General features: G+C 42.0%; 1 protein-coding gene across 2 annotated transcripts; it reads left to right on the top strand.

Annotated features, from left to right (window-relative positions):
• The first annotated feature begins 791 nt into the window (after positions 1-791).
• Positions 792-20,186, top strand: rnps1 (RNA binding protein S1, serine-rich domain). Of its 2 annotated transcripts, none has more exons than XM_072559683.1 (7): positions 792-883; positions 9,438-9,593; positions 11,041-11,220; positions 16,849-16,951; positions 18,115-18,268; positions 19,095-19,236; positions 19,400-20,186. In XM_072559683.1, coding segments are annotated over exons 1-7 (843 nt in total). In that variant the 5' UTR covers positions 792-881; the 3' UTR covers positions 19,506-20,186. The 2 variants fall into 2 exon arrangements, with proteins under 2 accessions (XP_072415784.1, XP_072415783.1); XM_072559682.1 differs by lacking the exon at positions 792-883 and adding an exon at positions 950-1,276.
• Positions 20,187-20,297: the final 111 nt, after the last annotated feature.

The raw sequence follows: 20,297 nt of genomic DNA, 5'->3' as shown, positions 1-20,297 counted from the left end.
TTTGGTTTCTTTTGTTTTACACTGCTCCTCCCCTGCTTACATCTTCCACTTCCCTAAGACCGGCCCCCATTACCCCTGTTTATCTCTTGCCTTATCCGGCCTTGTCTGTGACAAAATGCTTATTTCCGGCCTCACAAGGCTGTTTGACCTCATGCTGCTGTAGGTCATTGTTAGGCATATTCTTTCTTCATCATAATCTACCCCCTTCATCTGTGCCTTTCCCAAGGCCGTTCTGATCCCTATGACCCTTTTAATTGGGGTTTGTTCCTGTGTTTTTGTAAAAGTAGGAAACAGATGTTTATACCTAGTGTTTGTACAGGCGTATCTAGCTTAACTTCATCCCCTCACAACATCTTATCTATTTGCCCGTAATGTCTACCATTGTTTTGCTGTCACGTCTCATTCTGACATACAATTTTAGCTAATACAAAAACAATTATATATTTCCTCCACATCGTTTCCATTCTTGTTGACTCAGCTCTTGGCTAAAACAATTACACACTGGTGTGCGCTCATTTACTTTGTAAAATGGAATTGCAGAAGTAACATTATTTCTCCCACATCCCACATTTCTGACTTATAGCATCTGAAGTTCTTTAGGTTTTTATTTGAATTGAGGCCCTTGCTTTACCCTCTTGGGTGGATTCCATAAAATTCTTGAAAAAGGATCAGGAAATTCCTATCCAATATCCAAGACCTCCAGATTCACCACATAGCCTGACCCATGCCCTCCCAATAGTGCAGGCTCTCTCACTCCCTCAAGTGGTGCTTATCAGTATTGTGGGTGGTTGCGTCATGACGCAGCGTGCGATGGGTGGCGGGGAGTGAGCGGGACGGTTTGCGGCCTTGGGAGCGCCAAGCGAGAGCGGACCGAGAGCGGAATGTGAGTGGACGAGAATCCGTGTTCATCGGGGCCAAGGGGCGCCTGACTGCAGCGAGAATGGGCTCGCCGCTTTCGGGATGGCCTGCGTTCACTGCACTGTGACGATTTTAGAAGGATGAATAGTCCTTTGTACAGAATGGAATCTCGGTGTAGAACGGAGCCTGAGGCCTAGTTGAACGAATCTCATTGACCGGGAAACTCTGCTGTATCCTTGGGGCGCAATGTCTGGGCCTGTGGTTGACACCTGACCCCGGGAATCCCCGCTAAGTAGCCCACTTGCCATGTTGGAGCTGTTTCCTGTCTTCCCCTTTTACTGAGTGGTCACTGGGGCAGCTTCCACACACCCCTGAACATTCCCAATACCTCCTTGAATGTGGTGAAATAAGAAATGAGGTGGGTCCTGTCAGTAGGGAATTATAGAAGGCGTCAGTGAATATAGCGTCATAAATTTTAGATTAACGATGGAAAAGGACAAAGAACAAACCAAAAATAAGAGAAACTTAACGAGGAGGACGAGTTCTGCATTCAGTACTGTAATTAAACTCTGGACTGCCAGTCAAAAGGATGTACTTGAGGTACAGTTGGAAGTATATCCCCTAATGGGATTTTAGGATAAACAAATTACCTGACTAAACAATGAGATAGAGAATGACAATTTGAGAAAGTGTCTTTTAACATAACAAAGCCTGAAAGTGCTTCAAAGGAGTATTTTAAAACAAAACATGACATAGTTAGAGAAGGAAATATTAGGTCAAATTATCAAAATCTTGTTTAGAGAGGTTAAAAAGATAGAAGGGATGATGACCTGGAGGGATTTGAAAACCAAAAGTTTTTTTATTAATTCATGGGATGACTGTGTTGCTGGTTAAACTGGCATTTATTGCCCATCCCTAATTGCCCAGAGAGCTGTTAAACGTCAAGTCACATATAGGCCAGGTGAGGTAAAGGCTGACTGTTTCCTTCCCTAAAGGATGTTAGTGAACCAGATGGGTTATTCTGACAACCAACTATGGATTCATAATTATCAATAGACTCCACAATGGAGGGATTTGAACCCGGTCTTTGGATTAACAGTCTAGCGATAATGCAAGTAGGCCATCGACTTCCCCAGAAAATGAAAAGTTAAAAAATTTAAGATGTTGACAGGGAGCCACTGTATTTCATTGAGCACAATAAAGGAACGGGCAGCATAGTTTTGGATGGCAAGTTTGTGAAGAATAAATTTGAAGGCCAGCCAAGAAGTGTTTTGGCATATTAAAGCCTGACAATTGATGAAGACATCAAATTGAAATAGTAGAAGGATGTGTGAGACAAATATCATGTTGATAATTCAAGCTGACTGGAAAGGTCAGAGAGGGAAATTAAAAAGGAAACAAAGAATGGGAAGAGACTGGCAGCTATCATTAAAGACAATCCAAAAGTATATGAATAGTGAAAGGATGATAAACAAGAGTATTCCCATTTTGAGACCAAAAAGAAGGATTTATTCATCCAGACTGAGATGCTATAATTTGCGCTGGTCATTACTAAGGAAGATTTCTTAGTAGGCAAAAGTTGTCAGTCATGCTGTCATAATGAATGGCAAAACAGGCTCGAGGGCTGAATGGCTTACTCTTGCTTCTATTTCGTATGTTTTTATGTTTCTATATGGGAGCAGATGAGATGATTTGTGGCCCAGAAATTGACAAAACTGGCTAAGTTGCCAAGACTAGAGGCGATGCACCCGAGGATACTGTGGGAAGTCAGGCCAAAACTTGTGGAAGCACAAGCCATAACCTTCCAAACCACTTTCTTAGGTGATGGTAGGGAATGAGACGTGCCAGTGTTTGCACCGTTTATTTAAAAAAACATCATGTCAGGATAAACCCAGCAATCCAAGCCAGTCATTTTGACCTCAGTATTGGGAAAGCATTTTAAAAATGATAATCTTGGACAAAATTATGAATCACTTGGAAAAGTGAATTAATTAATTAAAGCCAGCAGAGATTTGTTGAAGGCATATCCTGTTTAAATTGATTTGATCAGGTGGCGGATAGTTAACGAGAATAATGCATTTGCTATGGCATGCATGGACTTTCATATATTTGGTAAAGTGTTACAAAATAGACTTGCCAGCAGAGTTGAAGGCCATGGAGTATAATTAATAACAGCAGCTTGGATACAAAACTGGTTTAGTTAGATGCAATCTTGAAATTGGAGCTTATATAGTGGGTTCTCGAGGAGAGTTGATGTTAGGGCAGTTGTTTTTCTTGGCTGTATTAATAACAAATATACTTGGATGTACAGGGTATAATTTCAAAATATATGGTTACCACAAAATTGGACATTGAAATGAGCAGACTTATAACAAATGAAATTTATTAGAGGCAAGTGGAAAGTGATATGTTTTAGTAAGAAGAATAAGGATGGGCCACAGAAATTAAGGGTATACTTAAAAGGGAAAGCAGAATCAAAACTGCGGGTGTATATGTATAAGTTGAGAATGGCAGAGCAGGTTGAAAAAGTAGTTTAAAATAAGCATACAGGATCCTGCACTATATGGAGTCATAGAGTACGTAAGGGATGTTTTGCTGAACTGTTATAAAACTCTGATTTGCACTCAAGTTGAATATTGTGTATTCTGGGCACCACATTTTTGGAAACATGTGAAGGCATTAAAGACAGTATTGAAAGGTCCATGAAAGTAGTTCCACTGAGGACCTTCAGTTATGTGGATAGATTGGGGCTGTTCTCCTAAGAGTAAGTTGAGAACCGATTCAGTAGTAATGTTCAAAATCAGGAAGGGAGCAAGTAGACAGAGCAGGTAGAAACTTTCTCATTGGTAGTGTGTGAGAGAATCAAGCCAATGATTAAAGATGAAAAGCGAGGCAGCATGAAAAACATTTTTATGCAGAGGCTGGTTAGGATCTAGAATGCTCTGCATAAGAATGTGATAAATGGCTTTTAAAAATAACCAATTAATTATCTGAAGACAAAACAATACAAAACTAGAGGCTGAGTGCTCCTACAGTGAGCTGAATGGTTTTCTTCTGTGTTGTAATGATCCTACAAATCTATGGCAGCACAGTGGCTCATTGGTTAGCACTGCTGTATCACCGTGCCAGAGATCCAGGTTCAATTCCAGCCTTGGGCGACTGTCTGTATAGAGTTTGTGCATTCTCCCCATTTCTGCGTAGATTTCCTCTGGGTGCTCCGATTTCCCCCTGCACTCCAAAGATGTGCAGGTTAGGTGGATTGGCCATGCTAAATTGCCAATAGTGTTTGAGGATGTGTGGGTCAAGTGGATTAGCCACGGGAGCTGCGGAGTTGTAGGGATAGGATAGGATAGGGAGTGAGAATGAGTCGGATGCTCTTTGGAGAGTTGGTGTGGACCTGTTGGGCTGAATGGCCTGTTTCCACAGTGGGAATTCTGTGGATGATTTGACTGCCTAAACATGCTTTAGTATAGTGTTTACTCATATACTTCTGAGAAGGTGTGAGTTATTGACATTAGTGGATTTATGGTATTGAATTTAATTTAAAACCACCTTCCATAATTTTAGCATGTTGCACATGCAGGCTGTAGAGTTCCATTTTTGAAGTGTATTTGCTGTTGTAGTTAACAACCAATTTACACACATCATGCTGTTACATATGACAATGATAAAGGGTAGATCATCTATTCTGCTGATACTGATTGGGGGATAAACACTGGATTGGGCACCAAGTTCAACTCCTGTAACGTTCTTCAAAATAGTGCATGAAATCAGTTCCTCTATAACACAATGGTTGTGTTCTTGTGCAACTCCGTGCAGTAGAAAAATCCCACTTTAGAAACAGTGCTTAGTGTTGGTGCTGTGATTGCTTTACAGCCAACATACTTTTAAAAGTTCACGCTGTAGAAACATTTTCCCCAATTCATCAATCATGTTAAGATGAATTCACGTTGACGAAAGGTGCATTATAAGAGAAAGGCCTGTATGTGTCTTGGTGTCACAATTGTTTGATGTAGTCCCTGTGAAATGCCTTGGGTTTTATTATTTTAAAAGTCCTACATAAATGCAAGTTGTTGCAAAGTTCTTTATTGAAAATGCAGCGTTCCCACTTAGGATATTAGTTTCCTAATTTTTCATTGTATCGCCACTTGAGATAATCTGCTCGGGTCAGACCACTTGGACTGTTGTTGCTACTGACCTCATTCTCACCTACAAGATGCACTCTAACAATTTACTGAGACTTGTTTGACAGTATCTCCCAATCCAGGGACATCTGATACTTGGGAACACCATTATCTGCAATTTTCCCTCCAAAATAAACATCATCCTCGCTTGGAGCTATGTTACTTTTTCCTTTACTGGAGTCGGTAAAATACTGACAGCTCTCTACCACCCCTTTCTCAAGAACAATTAGGGATGGGCAGTAAATGTTAGCCTTGTCAGTAATGCAATCAAAAAAGGAACAATTTTTAGAAATTGTTGAAGTAACAGTGCAATTGTACTATTATCTAGAGCCTAAGAGCCCCACAGTCATATTGGAACTTGAAAGAAATTTGTTCACTTATCAGACATTGCACTGATTAGGTGATTAGATTACTTAGTGTGGAATGGAAGCATGTGTAAAACTCTGATTAGCCTGTATCCACTCTCTTAACCCTTCTCGCCATTTCAATTTTGTGAAATATGCAATGGTTATCAGTTCGGTGGTTTTGCAGGAACAACAGGAACAGATTATGATGGACTGTACCATGTGAAGCTGGTACAGCTTGGCAGCTGATAGGTCAGAAACTACAAGAACTCAAAGATCAGCAAGGCAGCATATGTGTGGAACCTCAGGAGATGGGGGCGATACTAAACAAGTATTTTGCATCAGTGCTTACTGTGGAGAAGGACATGGAAGTTATAGAATGTGGGGAAATAGATGGTGACATCTTAAAAAATGGCGATATTACGGAGGAAGTAGTGCTGGATGTATTAAAATGCTTAAAGGTTGATAATTCCTCAGGACCTGATCAGATGTGCTCTACAACATTTTGTGAAGCTAGGGAAGTGATTGTTGGGGCTGAAAATGTGTTGCTGGAAAAGTGCAGCAGGTCAGGCAGCATCCAAGGAACAGGAGAATCGACGTTTCGGGCATGAGCCCTTCTTCAGGCTTATGCCCGAAACGTCGATTCTCCTGTTCCTTGGATGCTGCCTGACCTGCTGCGCTTTTCCAGCACACATTTTCAGCTCTGATCTCCAGCATCTGCAGTCCTCACTTTCTCCAAGTGATTGTTGGACCCCTGTTGAGATATTTGTATCATCAATAGTCACAGGTGAGGTGCCTGAAGACTGGAGATTGGCTAACCTGGTGCCCATGTTTAAGAAAGGTGGTAAGGAAAAGCTAGGGACCTATAGACTGGTGAGCCAGACATCCGTGGTGGGCATGTTGTTAGAGGGATTCCTGAGGGCCAGGAATTACATGTATTTCAAAAGGACTGGTTATGGATAGTCAGCATGGTTTGTGCGTGGGAGATCATGTCTGAAAAACTTGATTGAGATTTTTGATGAGGTAACAAAGATTGATCAGGACAGAGTGGTTGACCTGATCTATATGGACTTCAGTAAGGCTTTCGAAAATGTTTGTCATGGTAGACTGGTTGGCAATGTTAGATCACATAGAATACAAGGAGAACTAGCCATTTGGATACAGAACTGGCTCAAAGGTAGAAGACAGAGGGTGATGGTGGAGGGTTGACTTTCAGACTGGAGGCTTATGACCAGTGGAGTGCCACAAGGATTGGTGCTAGGTCCACTGCTTTTTGTCAATTTATATAAAATGATTTGGATGTGAACATAGGAGGTATAGTTAGGAAGTTTGCAATTGACATCAAAATTGGAGGTGTAGTGCATAGTGAAGAAGGTTACCTTAGAGTACAATGGGATCTTGATCAGATGGGCCAGTGGGCCAAGGAGTGGCAGATGAAGTTTAATTTCGAATAATGTGAGGTGCTGCATTTTGGAAAGGAGAATTGGGGCAGGATGTATACAGTTAATGGTAAGATTCTGGGGAGTGTTACTGAACAAAAAGACCTTGGTTCATAGTTCCTTGAAAGTGAAGTCGCAGGTAGATAGGATAGTGAAGGTGGGGTTTGATATGCTTTTCTTTATTGGTCGGTGCATTGAGTATAGGAGTCGGGAGGTCACGTTGTGGGTGTTCAGGCTATTGGTTAGGCCATTTTTGGAATACTACATGCAATTCTGGTCTCCCTCCTTTCAGGTGGATATTGTGAAACTTAGAGTTCAGAAAAGATTTACAAGGATGTTGTCAGGGTTTGAGCTATAGGGAGAGGCTGAATAGGCTTGTGCTGTTTTCCCTGGAGACTGAGGGGTGACCTTATAGAGGTTTATAAAGTCATGAGGGGCATTAATAGGGTAAATAGCCAGGATCTGTCTTTTTAGGGTGGGGAAGTCCAGAACTAGAGGGCATAGGTTTAAGGTAAGATGGGCAAGATTTAAAGGGGACCCAAGGTGCAACGTTTTCATGCAGAGAGTGATGCGTGTATGGAATGTGCTGCTAGAGGACTTGGTGGAGGCTGATATGATTACAACATTTAAAAGACATCTGGATGGGTTCTTGTAGAGAGAGGAGGAAAACTTCTAAAGCTACTTGGATGCTGCCTGAACTGCTGTGCTCTTCTAGCACCACTAATCCAGAATCTGGTTTCCAGCATCTGCAGTCATTGTTTTTACCTCGTTGATTTTAACCCTACTGTGAATCCTCTTGCAAGGATGCCTGTCTTGAAGAAGTTTTCCTCCTCTCTCTACAAGAATCTCAGGGAGTCCCTCTCCCACTGCAACTCCCAGGTCATTACCTCTGCCCTGCAGCTCTTCAACCATGTTGTGCCTACCTGCCTATCTCCTTTTCCACCTATCCACTCCACCCTCTCCTCCCTGACCTATCACCTTTATCCCCTCCCCCACTCACCCATTGTACTCTATGCCACTCTCTCCCCACCCCCACCCTCCTCTAGCTTATCTCTCCACGCTTCAGGCTCACTGCCTTTATTCCTGATGAAGGGCTTTTGCCCGAAACGTCGATTTCGAAGCTACTTGGATGCTGCCTGAACTGCTGTGCTCTTCCAGCACCACTAATCTAGAATCTCTCTATTAAATAGATAATCTGCCAGTAAACTGCCAAAAAATGAGATGTAAATACAGTATGGTTCTAGAGCAGTAAAGTTGATGTAGATATAACCTTACTGAGTGGTGAAGCATCGCCTCAAGACCAGACAAGCTTTTTGTACTTTTATTTTTGTCAATTTTAAAGCATTTTCTGCTTCATTGAGGATGTCTCCTGGTTTTGTTCCCACTATTGTCTGATGTTAAATGTGCACTGGTGATATTGTGCAACACCATAAAAATCTCATTTCATCTGGCACAAATCTTAGAGATTAAAGGAAGTGTGAACAATGCTTTAGAGGTGCACTCATTGTCGTTCACAGGAGAGCTACTAGGATGCAAATGGTGAAATTGGTTTGGGATTTTCAAATACATAGAGTACAAGAAAAGGTACAAGAAAAGATACAAGATTGGTGATGAGGAATTTTTCAATACAGTAAGGTGTATTGGTGTACATGCAATACAATCTCAGATTTACAGGGATGGTGAAAATCAGCTTGGGCCAAGTTTACAGGAGCCAATTAAAATCAAAGTACTGGAAATAGCACATCTGTGCAGAAAGGGAAAACACCATTATGGTAACCTAAGTTTTTCCAGCACTTTCTTTTTGTTTAAAACTTCTAGTATCTGCAGTTTTTTTATATAGTTGAAGAAACCACTGTTGCTGTGGAAACAAATCAGGTTTGATATATCTGGCCGAATAAAAATAAATGGGCAGCAAATCCTATTATTAATCCTTCTTAATTATTCCATTCTTTGAGAGAAGTTCTGAAACATGTGTCTTTGGCCAGTACTTGGGCCGGCAGTGTACCTGCAGAGCATATCAGAATTGTTATCCTGCCTCTGCAGGTGGTAGTTGTGCAAACAGAATGAAGCATAACCTGAAATCCGTGTTGGTAACACTTGGTTTGTTATGTGGTTATGTCTGATTGTATTTGTATCAGATTTCTGAGACCTGTGGGGCACCTTGTGAGCTCTCAGTATATGCAATTGTTGAAGCTGCGTTGTTGGGCTCTGAATCATTTGATACTTTGTTGACATATGTTATTCCAACTTCCTAATTATTACTATAGTACATAAATAGAGTTGAGGTACAGACCAACTACAGTCAAATTAAGAACAAAGTTGAATGTCTGAGTGTACTTTTTATTCCTTTGTATTGCAAAGATCAAAAATGCTAGACATTCATAGGTCAGTCAGCAACTAAAAAGCTTGCCTGAAATGTTAATTCCTCTTTGATTCTGAAGTTGTTGTTTTTACCCAGCCTGGTCTAATTTCAGATCATATAAGGTCCTTTGCCCCTCTCCATGCACGCTTATGGGTTGCTTTCTACCACAGACACCATTTGCTTGGGCTTAGTTGTTGGCAGTTCCTTACTTTCTTTTACTCAATAACTTTTGATAATACCTTTCCAACAGGGCTCCGTCGCCTACCAAGCGTAAAGAACACACTCAAGAAAAATCCAAAGACAGGGCCAAGGAAAAATCTAGTATCAAGGAGTCAAGTGAGAAAGAACGAGGTCGTGATAAGACCCGCAAAAGGAGAAGTGCCTCAACTGGGAGCAGCAGCACTAGGTACCGCGAGAGTAAATGGGCTGGGCAGCTATTCACATCAAATAAGCCACCCTTATCAATTTGGAACCTATATGATTAATTCTTTTTCTTATGGCAGGTTCAAGTGTGGGAAATAGCATCAAGGTACATGTCCACCAAACTGCTAAATCCTGGGTTTTTAATGAAAAAAATCCTTTAGTGGCTAATTGGTCTCTTGCAGAAAATAATGTTAATTTACATTATTGAGAACTGGTTGTTCTAGCGTATTTGGCGTGGGAGCTGAGAATTCAGTGCATGCTCAATGACTTGAGTGAATAATCTACGCAGATGCTCCAGACCTGTGGTAATTGGGTGCTGCATTGTTGAAGGGCTCTGCTCATGGACACATCACTGCCTAGGTGGGCCACAAATATGAAAATTATGATAAATGCATCTGACTGGCAAAAATTACTGTTGTGCTGAAGTTCATTCCTAGCAGAAAATTTGTAACTAGAATACAAGATCTTGGTAAATAGTGACAGTCTGTAAATTTCTTTGCAAATTAGTGCTTCTGATGACTACTAAATAGTCTAGTCTTTGTGCAGGCATAGTGTAAGCTCTTTGATAATTAAGCAGTCTTCCTTTGATGAAACCAGGAACTTTAGCAAGGAAATTTGGTGATAATTGTTGCTGTGATTTGTTAATTCTTACAACTTTTAATGTTATCCTTAATACCCTGTCTTGTTAGCCCACCCCAAATGAATTATCTCTCACTTTTTCAGTTTGTATTAAGAAAAAAATAATTATTTTGTAATGCCCTCAATTTGCATGGAATGATATTACCTACCAAACAACAGTGACTACTAGTAGGAAGTTCATTGTATGCAGAGCTTTAGATTTTTGGTGTGATTTAAGTATAAATTCCTTTTTTCACACTGTTCAGATGAACGTGCTAACAAAAATAAAAGTCAATCCAAATCTATTATAGCATTAGCCCAATTCTTATTGTGGAACATCGGTCAAGGCAGTGTTTGAGGCATTATTGTTTGGGTTGGCACTACTGCCTTAAGGGGGAAACATGTAAGGATTCTATTCCATCCTTTTTCAGCTGAAGTCAGCTAATGTAGTACACAGTCTGATGAACCTTTGGAGCTGGAGTTCTTTGGAGCTTCACCCATGCAATGTGTTGAAGCAGGAATGCTGTAATTGACAATAAAATTGTACCGAGATTGCTTCAGCAATGTTCTTTGATTTCTAGTATGCAGCAGAGTGAAGTCACTATTTAAGTCTTGCTTTTGAACTGTATGCTTGGAGCATTGAGTAGAGGACAGTGCATGTGGCTAGGATCTGAAAGTTGAGCTCTGCATCTGCAAAAGTAATACTCCTTTTGTGGTATTGTCAAGGACATAGATTAGCTTGAATCCTAACCTTGTCTGCTGTCTGTTGATACATCTCTCTTTTTCTCCCTTGGTAACTCTCTCATTTCTAGCTCCAGCTCCAGTTCGGGATCCAGTTCTACCTCTGCCTCCAGCAGTGGATCGAGCTCATCCTCAGCCTCTAGTCGCTCTGGAAGTTCTAGCAGTTCTCGTAGCTCCAGTTCCAGTACTTCCTCTGGATCTCCAAGTCCGTCCCGACGCAGGCATACCAACAGGAGGCGCACTCGTTCAAAGTGAGTTCAGTAAAAACACTTGCAAATAAATTGTTGCAAACAATTCAGTGAAACTCCTTTGTCAATAATTATCTTTGACTCAGAGAAGTAATTTTGATTAGACTTTTCGTTTCAACCTGTCCCTTGGTTAGGCAGGAACTAAACTTCCGAATCAATAATGCAGTGATCGTCGGTTCAAATCTCACTCCTGTTTGAGAACTTGAGTTCAGTTTTTCAAAAAGATCTAGCAGTAAAAAGCTGGTTTTAATAAGTGACTGTGTAGCTTGTTAGTTTGTTATAAAATCCCAGCTGTTCATTCGTAATAAAAGTAGAAAACATTTGAAATACTCAGATCTCTGAAAACATCTGTGGTGTAAGGGTTATTACCCTGAATGACTAACTCTTTCTCTGCTTGTGCTGTCAGAGCAGCTGAGTATTTGTGGAATTCACCTTTTCCAGCATCTGCAGTATTTTGCTTTTGTATTACTGGTTCACTCATGTCCATGAAAGAAAAAGCCCTGGTGTTATTTTGCAATGTGTGCCTCTGTTATTCTAGCTGTATACCAATAACGTTTACTTTTAAAGCAAAATACTGCATGGTGCTGGATAGCTAAAATAAGAACAAGGTGTTGAAAATAGCAGTATATCTGTAGAGAGAGAGAGAGAGACAAACACAATTAACATTTCACTTAGGTATGACTCTCCTCAGAAGTGTCAAAATGTGAAGAGTATATGCTGTCTAAAGGACAAAGGTGAAAGAAGAAAAACAAAAGGGCTGAGATAGAGGTGGAAGATGGGAGAGATTGAAATGATAAAAAGGCAAAGCTTGTAATACTGATTGCTGTAAAGAAACACAGCAATTGCCAAAGTGTATGTAAGTGCTTTGAAGGAGATTCTGAAATGGTTTACTAGATTGACACCTGGAATGAGAAGTTGTCTTGTGAAGATAAATTGGACAGGCTAGGTTAGTTTTCGTTGGAATTTAGAAGAACAAGTCATAGAGATATACAGCATGGAAACAAACCCTTCAGTCCAACCCATCCATGCCGACCAGATATCCCAACCTAATCTAGTCCCACCTGCCAGCACCTGGTCCATCTCCCTCCAAACCCTTTTAAATGTTGCAATTGTACTAGCCTCAACCACTTCCTCTGGCAGCTCATTCCATACACATACCACCCTCTGCGTGAAAACATTGCGCCTTAGGTCTCTTTTACATCTTTCCCCTCTCATCCTAAACCAATGCCCTCTAGTTCTGGACTCCCCCACCCCAGGGAAAAGACTTTGTCTATTCATCCTATCCATGCCCCTCATGATTTTATAAACATCTATAATGTCACCCCTCAACCTCTGTCTCTCCATGGAAAACAGCCCTAGTTTATTCAATCCCTCCCTATAGCTCAAATCCTCCAACCCTGGCAACATCTTTGCTGAACCCTTTCAAGTTTCACAACATCTTTCCGATAGAAAGGAGACCAGAATTGAGCACAATATTCCAACAGTGGCCTAACTAATGTCCTTTACAGCCACAACATGACTTCCCAACTCCTGTACTCAATACTCTGACCAATAAAGGAAAGCGTACCAAACGCCGCCTTCACCATCCTATCTACCTGTGACTCCACTTTCAAGGAGCTGTGTACCTGCACTCCAAAGTCTCTTTGTTCAGCATCACTCGCGAGAATCTTATCATTAAGTGTATAAGTCCTGCTAAGATTTGCTTTCCCAAAATGCAGCACCTCACATTTGTCTAAATTAAACTCCACCTGTCACTCCTCAGCCCATTGGCCCATCTGATCAAGATCTCATTATAATCTCAAGCAACCTTCGCTGTCCACTACACCTCCAATTTTGGTGTCATCTGCAAACTTACTAACTAAACCTCTTATGCTCACATCCAAATAATTTATATAAATGATGAAAAGTAGAGGACGCAGCACCAATTCTTGTGGCACTCCACTGGTCACAGGCTTCCAGTCTGAAAAACAACCCTCCACCACCACCCTCTGTCTTTAACTTGGAGCCAGTTCTGTATCCAAATGGCTAGTTCTCCCTGTATTCCATGAGACCTAACCTTGCTCACCAGTCTCCCATCGGGAGGGTTGAGACAAAGTGGATGCAGAAAGCATGTTTCCTTTGGTGGTTAAGTCTAAAACTGCATTAAAGTTAGGTGTTGTCTTAAAACAAATATAAAACATATTTTCTCTGGTGTGTGACTTTGGAATCTCTCAAGGCGGTTGTGGTATGGTTGTTGAATGTTTTTCATGAGGCAAGGGGATCAAAGGTTATCCAGTGTAGATAGGAATAAGTAATTTGAAACACAAACAAATTAGCTGAAAAATGTATTGTTGGAAAAGCGCAGCAGGTCAGGCAGCATCCAAGGAGCAGGAGAATCAATGTTTCGGGCATAAGCCCTTGTTCAGCTCTTGGAAGCTGGTGTAGCGCAAGCTTACCTGGGTAGGTTTTTTCCCCTATAAAAGCGCGCAGCTCCAAGGCCTATGCCTCACTCTCTCAGCGGAGCAGGTAAGGGCTGTTTGGCAGTGGCTGCTTGAAGGCTCAGTGACGTTCGTTTAACGGTTTAAATTTGAAAGTTTTTTTTTTAAGAAAAGTGCAGAGCGGACCCGGAAGCTGGTGTAGCGCAAGCTTACCTGGATAGATTCTTTTCCCTATAAAAGCGCGCAGGAGAGGAACCCGAGGCACTACAGAGGTAGTGCTTCCCACCCACCCTCTTCCTCTAACCTAATAATAAGACCCGTTGTGGTCAGTAGGTAAGTGCTGCATTTTGCTTGTTCTATTCCTGGACCTAATTTTTTTTTTAAAGGTTACTTTTAGAAGGATGGCAGTGAAGGCAGTCCAATGTTCCTCTTGCAGCATGTTTGAGGTGAGGGATGCCATGGTCGTCCCTGCTGATTACACTTGCAGGAAGTGCACCCATCTCCAGCTCCTCCAAGACCGTGTTAGGGATCTGGAGCTGGAGTTGGATGAACTTAGGATCATTCGGGAGGCAGAGGGGGTCATAGATCGGAGCTTTAGGGAAGTAGTAACACCAAAGATTGTAGACAGATAAGTGACAGACAGATGGGTGACAGTGAGGGGAACTTGGAGGAAGCAGCCAGTGCAGGGACCTTTTGCGACCGTTCCCCTCAAGAACAAGTATACCGTTTTGGATACTTGTGGGGGCATGACTTACCAGGGGTAAGCAATGGGGTTCAGGCCTCTGGCACGGAGCCTGTCCCTGTTGCTCAGAGGGAAGGGTGGACAAGAGCAGAGCAATAGTTATTGGGACTCAATAGTTCGGGGCAGTTTTGTGGGGGCGAGAGAGACTCATGTTTGGTATGTTGCCTCCCAAGTGCAAGGGTACGTGACGTCTCTGATCGTGTTTTCCGGGTCCTTAAGGGGGAGGGGGAGCAGCCTGAAGTCGTGGTCCACATTGGCACCAACAACATAGGTAGGAGGAGGGCTGCGGATGTTAGGCAGGCTTTCAGGGAGCTAGGTTGGAAGCTCAGAGTTAGAACAAACAGAGTTGTTGTCTCTGGTTTGTTACCTGTGCCACGTGATAGAGAGTCGAATAGGGAGAGAGAAGAGTTAAATGCGTGGCTACAGGGATGGTGCAGGAGGGATTCCGTTATCTGGATAACTGGGGTTCTTTCTGGTGAAGGTGGGACCTCTATAAACAGGATGGTCTACACCTGAACCTGAGGGGCACTAGTATCCTTGGGGGGAGGTTTGCGAGTGCTCTTTGGGGGGGTTTAAACTAACTCTGCAGGGGCATGGGAACCTGGACTGTAGCTTTAGGGTGCAGGACCTGAAGTGTAGGGAGGTTATGAACATGGCATCAATCTCAAAGGAGGGTGCCTGTAAACAGGAAAGTGGCTTGAAGTGTGTATACTTCAATGCAAGAAGTATACGAAATAAGGTAGGTGAACTTGCCAACCAAAGAAACCAAACAAGGTTGGTTCTCCTCCATGTTTAATACTTGGAGGAAGCATTGTCAGTGGCGGGACACAGAATATACTCTGTGTGAGAGACTGCATTGCCTGTCACTAAAGATGCCTCAGTACCAACATTACTGATTGGGTTGGCTGAGTCAAAAAGGAAATAGTTGGTAGACTGAGTCTCTGTCAGCTGACAGAACAATCATCCTTACCATCTGCCTATAGCAGATACATCTGAGTGACCACTGCACAGTCTTTGCGGAGATGAAGTCCTGTCTTCAAATTAAGGATGCCCTTTACCATGTTGAGTCATACTACAACTGTACTAAATGGCAACCCAACCCTGACTGCTACTCCAATCTCACATTCTTCTGTTGAAAGGCAGCAAAGATGAGAACAGTGTGAACCTATCATTGGAGAAAGTGGAGCATTGTATGTGGAGTTTGAGTGAGACAGGATCTGAGATTGCAGGAACGCCTCTGATGTTCTCACATTGGCTGTTTCTCCAGTCATAGCTTTGCAATTCCCACTCTTGCTGCAATGCTGAAATTTCAAAGAAAATCTTGGTAGGAATGTTAGAGTGAATATTTAAACTGGTGGATTTCAGAGATCTGTGCAAGTTGCAAATCCCTAAATGGCAGAAATAATTCATCTCTGGTAACCACTAACTCATTTTCATTGGATGGCATCTGCTGATGATTTTACTGTTCTCATTTTCACTGACTGTATACCCACCTTTTGTTTCTTCTCTTGACTCATTACCATCTATTTCTGCCTTTCAGTCTTTTTGTCCTTTGGTTTACTTGTTGATGAGATGTGAGCATTGCTGGTCACCCTATTTTTAATTGCCCTTGAAAGGCTGGTAGTGAGTCACTGCCTTAAGATGCTGCAAATGGTGGGCAGGCACCAACTTGTTGCTGCTGTGATCTCTAGTAGCCCATATTTTGTTCGTGGTCAGCATGGGAGAGCTGTCAGGATTTCAGTCCTGACCTCATGATCATCTGGCAACTTTACAAACTTAATAGATTGAGGAATAGCCTGTCCAACGGGCAACTTGCAGGGAACTAAATGGCATTAGTGTGAAATATGGTTTCTTCAGTTTGTTATTGTGTTTATATATTTTTATATAGAGCGCTCTGTCACCCGAATGGCTCTGTCTCTTTCACAGCTTCATTGAGTTGGATGCAAAGGTGATTACAATGGTTTTAGAAAATGGGTGAGGAGGGGGTTTATGAGATTTTGGGTGGTAGAGGAGGCCGACTTTGGATTGTCCAGTGTAAAAACAATACTGTAGTGCTGGAAATCTGAAATACTGGATGCTGGGGAAGCTGAACAGCTCTGGCAGTATCTGTGGAAAGAGAAATAGTTGACGTTTTGAGTCCGGTGTGACTCTTCTTCAGCTCTGGGTTTGGGCAGTATGGAAGTAATGTGAAATTCCATAGTAATGGATCAGAGCTTTGTGTTGCTTGACCCATCTAGGAAATATTCCATTTGGGACACTTTTAGCTTGAAGTTGTAAACATTCCTTGGTGAATTTTTGGGAATTCTAATCAAATTTGCAACCAGGCATAGATCACTCCAAGATCCCTTTTTTTTGAACTTTGAATATATTTTCTCCAACATCATTCACTCCCAGAGATGTGCAAATGCAATCTGTTTGTAGTAAGCAGTGATCTACTCCATATGTATAAACTGTTGTTTGTTGCATTGACAGATCTAAATCACCAAAACGAGATGACAAGGAAAGAAAGAAAAGAAGTCCGACTCCCAGGCCAACGAAAGTGCACATTGGCAGGCTGACAAAGAATGTGACCAAGGTAATGGTTTTACCTAAGTTTGAGGTGAGCTACAGCCCCACATTAATGGAACTGTTGGGGATTTTGGGCAGATGGCACCAGAACACTGTAGCCCTGGCCCACACACTGCAGGGTGACTTGGGTGGAAATGCTTTTTCTGTCAAAATTTTCTGCTTGCATGGTTTTTGTTATTGGCATTGACAGTTTCAGGAATTAGTTTCTTCCTCTGCCAAACAGAAGGATTTTAACTAGTCACTGACTTCTGAAAGCTTTAACACTGTAACCCTCCAAACCCTCCAAACCCTCCCTATTCATATACCCATTCAAATTCCTTTTAAATGTTGCAATTGTACTAGTCACCACCACATCCTCTGGCAGCTCATTCCATACACTTACCACCCTCTGCGTGAAAAAGTTGCCCCTTGGGTGTCTCTTTTATATCTTTCCCCTCTCATCCTAGTCTTATGCCCTCTAGTTCTGGACTCTCCCACCCCTGGGAAAAGACTTTGTCTATTTATCCTATCCATGCCCCTCATGATTTTGTAAACTTCTATAAGGTCACCCCTCAGCATAGGACGCTCCAGGGAAAACAGCCCTAGCCTGTTCAGCCACCCCCTATAGCTCAAATCTTCCCTCCCTACTTCTGTAATTTGCAATCCTGCAAGATATCTGCACTCTAATTCTGATTTTAATTATTCCATTTAATTTCTTAGCTTTAAACGTTGGCATTCTCTCTTTAAATCACCTCACCTCTATCTATATCCTTTAAAATGCTTCTTAAAATTGATAAAAGCTTTTGCTCATTTGCCTTAACATTTTCATGTAATTTGGTGTCATGCTTCGTTGTATATCATTTCTCTGAAATTCTTGGAACGTTTTAATACATTAAAACTGGAACTGTGTCACTGTCATTAGGTCAAAATCCTGGAGCTCCTTTCCTTACAGTCATGTGTGTCCTTACACCACAGGGACTTCAGTGGTTCACCAAGGTAGCTCAGGGTAGCTGTCTGCAGGGTAATTAGGGATTATGATAAATGCTGGGTCAGCCAGTGATACCCACTTTGCACCTGTGAATTAAAAGAAGCTCCCATGTGTTTTGGAGTGGGCTGAATGAACGTTCTGTTCAGAACTTTTGTGTACTCTAACGCTGCAAGCTGTCACTGATGCTCTTTCTTTGGCCACAGGAGCACATCATGGAGATCTTCTCTACATATGGGAAGATCAAACTGATCGATATGCCACTAGACCGCTTCCATCCTCACTTGTCCAAAGGTTATGCCTATGTGGAGTTTGAGAACCCAGATGATACAGAGAAGGCTCTGAAGCATATGGATGGAGGTAACAGCTAATTTAGAGGCAAAACTCCCATCGCGTGACTTTAATATGAGTGATAGACAGTCAGTCAGCCTTCGGCAGAATACAGACAGACCAAAATCATCAGTAAAATGGCTAATTACTATTATACCGTATTTCATGCTGTAAATTCTCTTGTACAGCAAAATGAGAGTATTTTTAATTATCTTGTGCACATGGGGACAACATCCTTGGGAAGTGGTATTATGATGACAGTATTTATAGAGGATTTTAATTTTTGAATGATTATTCAGTTTCTTTGTCCCACAGCCTTCAGGATGAGAGCAGATGTATATTTTGCTTGCTGTCCTCACACAATTTGGTTTGACATGAGTTTGTTGGCTTTGCTGAGTGAATGGGAAACTGGCAGGTCAAGTCTGAATCCAGATCTTGAGCTGATTTTCCCAGCCTAGCAATGTTGTGTTGTTGGAAGTGGGGATATGCTGTACTGGAACCAAAGTCCTGATTGTCTGATAAGGTAGATACAAAAATCCTACAACACTATTCAGATAGGAACAGGAATTCTTGCCACTGCCCTGGCCATTGTTTTGCTCTTGTTTATTGTGAATGATTAGTAGATTTATTTTCTCACCTGATGTGGTGCTGTAGCCATACACCGTCTAAATGTTATTTTCCATTGAGCAGACCTCTGAGTTCAGAGTACATATTGACTTCCAAAACTAGAAATCGATGCATTGGCACACCTCTGGGCAGCTTAGAGGGAACTTTGATGTGTGGCATGTTTTGCAAATGCATTGGTTCTGCTGAAGACTCTTGTCTTCTTGCGTTTTACCCAGTTTGTTTTGTGTAGGTCAGATCGATGGTCAGGAAGTAACAGCGACCGCCGTGTTGGCTCCTCGGCCCAGACCTTTGCCTCGACGCATGACGCCTCCACGTAGAATGCCACCACCTCCTCCCATGTGGCGTAGAACTCCCCCACGAATGAGGAGAAGGTTAGTTATAGGATTAGGTTTTCTCTGGTGTGTGTGGCTGTTTAATTTTTAAACATGTGGCCCATTTATGTCATGCTTTAGAATGGTGCATAATTGTTTTGGCCTGGGGATGCATTGCCACATGGAGACACAGAGCTGACTTAATGCTTGTCTTGTGACACAGGTCCCGCTCGCCTCGCAGACGGTCACCAGTCCGCAGACGGTCTCGGTCACGATCACCAGGACGCCGGCGTCACCGTAGCAGATCCAGCTCCAACTCCTCACGATAAAGACTGTAAATTCTCTGGGGCTTCTGTTCATAAGATAAATCTTGAAATGGAGGCTCAAATGTACTTTGGAAATTTAGTGAATTTTCCCCATCTCTTAACTCTGTTCAGGTTGTGTTTTACTTAAGTTCTGTAATTAAGTGGGTGGGTGGGTGGGAGGGCGTAGGGAGAAATTCTGTATTTTAAATGTTTGCACATAATATGTGCTGTGTTTGGGGTAGGATGGGGATGGAAGGGTACAACCTCGGACTGTGAGAATGTCCATGTGTTAAATGAAGGCAAATACGGAACACTATCCAGTTATCAAATTATAATGGTCATCAAGACAGCACCTGGAGTCTTGGTTGCTATCGTTGATGGTAGAGCAGATTCCCTGTCAGACTGACCTCCAAACAAATGCAGTGTTGTTGAGATGAAGGAGGTGGGACTCGTGATTTGCTCCAACATGGGACTGGTTAAGCTTTGCTTCATTCACGCAATCCAAGTAGAAAATGAACAGAGAAATAATGTTTGGATTCAGATATGAGATTTAATTCACACATGGGGACATTCTGCAGGAGTTGAGTATCAAGAGTGACTCTGTCCAATTGTTTTGGATTTTTGTATTTTTTTTGGTTGGATCCTTTGCTGTATTTATACCATTTTTCTGTATAAGTTCTATACTTCAATAAACCAGGATCATTATCTGATGGTCAGTGAGGAATTTATTTGACAAACATAAGCCTGCAAACAGTCCAGCATATCAAACACTGATGACATGATTGAAATGAAACTCAAGGTGCACTAAGCCTCTTA

Source organism: Chiloscyllium punctatum, chromosome 40 (assembly GCF_047496795.1).
Source record: "Chiloscyllium punctatum isolate Juve2018m chromosome 40, sChiPun1.3, whole genome shotgun sequence".
NCBI lineage: Eukaryota > Metazoa > Chordata > Chondrichthyes > Orectolobiformes > Hemiscylliidae > Chiloscyllium > Chiloscyllium punctatum.
The sequence above is the reverse complement of the archived record's forward strand: the minus strand, read 5'-3'. Positions and strand labels throughout refer to the sequence as shown.

Coding starts and splice junctions, on each gene's coding strand:
- rnps1 (XM_072559682.1), top strand. Junction 9,594..11,040: donor ACTGGGAGCAGCAGCACTAG/GTACCGCGAGAG, acceptor TCTCATTTCTAG/CTCCAGCTCCAGTTCGGGAT. Junction 19,237..19,399: donor CCCCCACGAATGAGGAGAAG/GTTAGTTATAGG, acceptor CTTGTGACACAG/GTCCCGCTCGCCTCGCAGAC.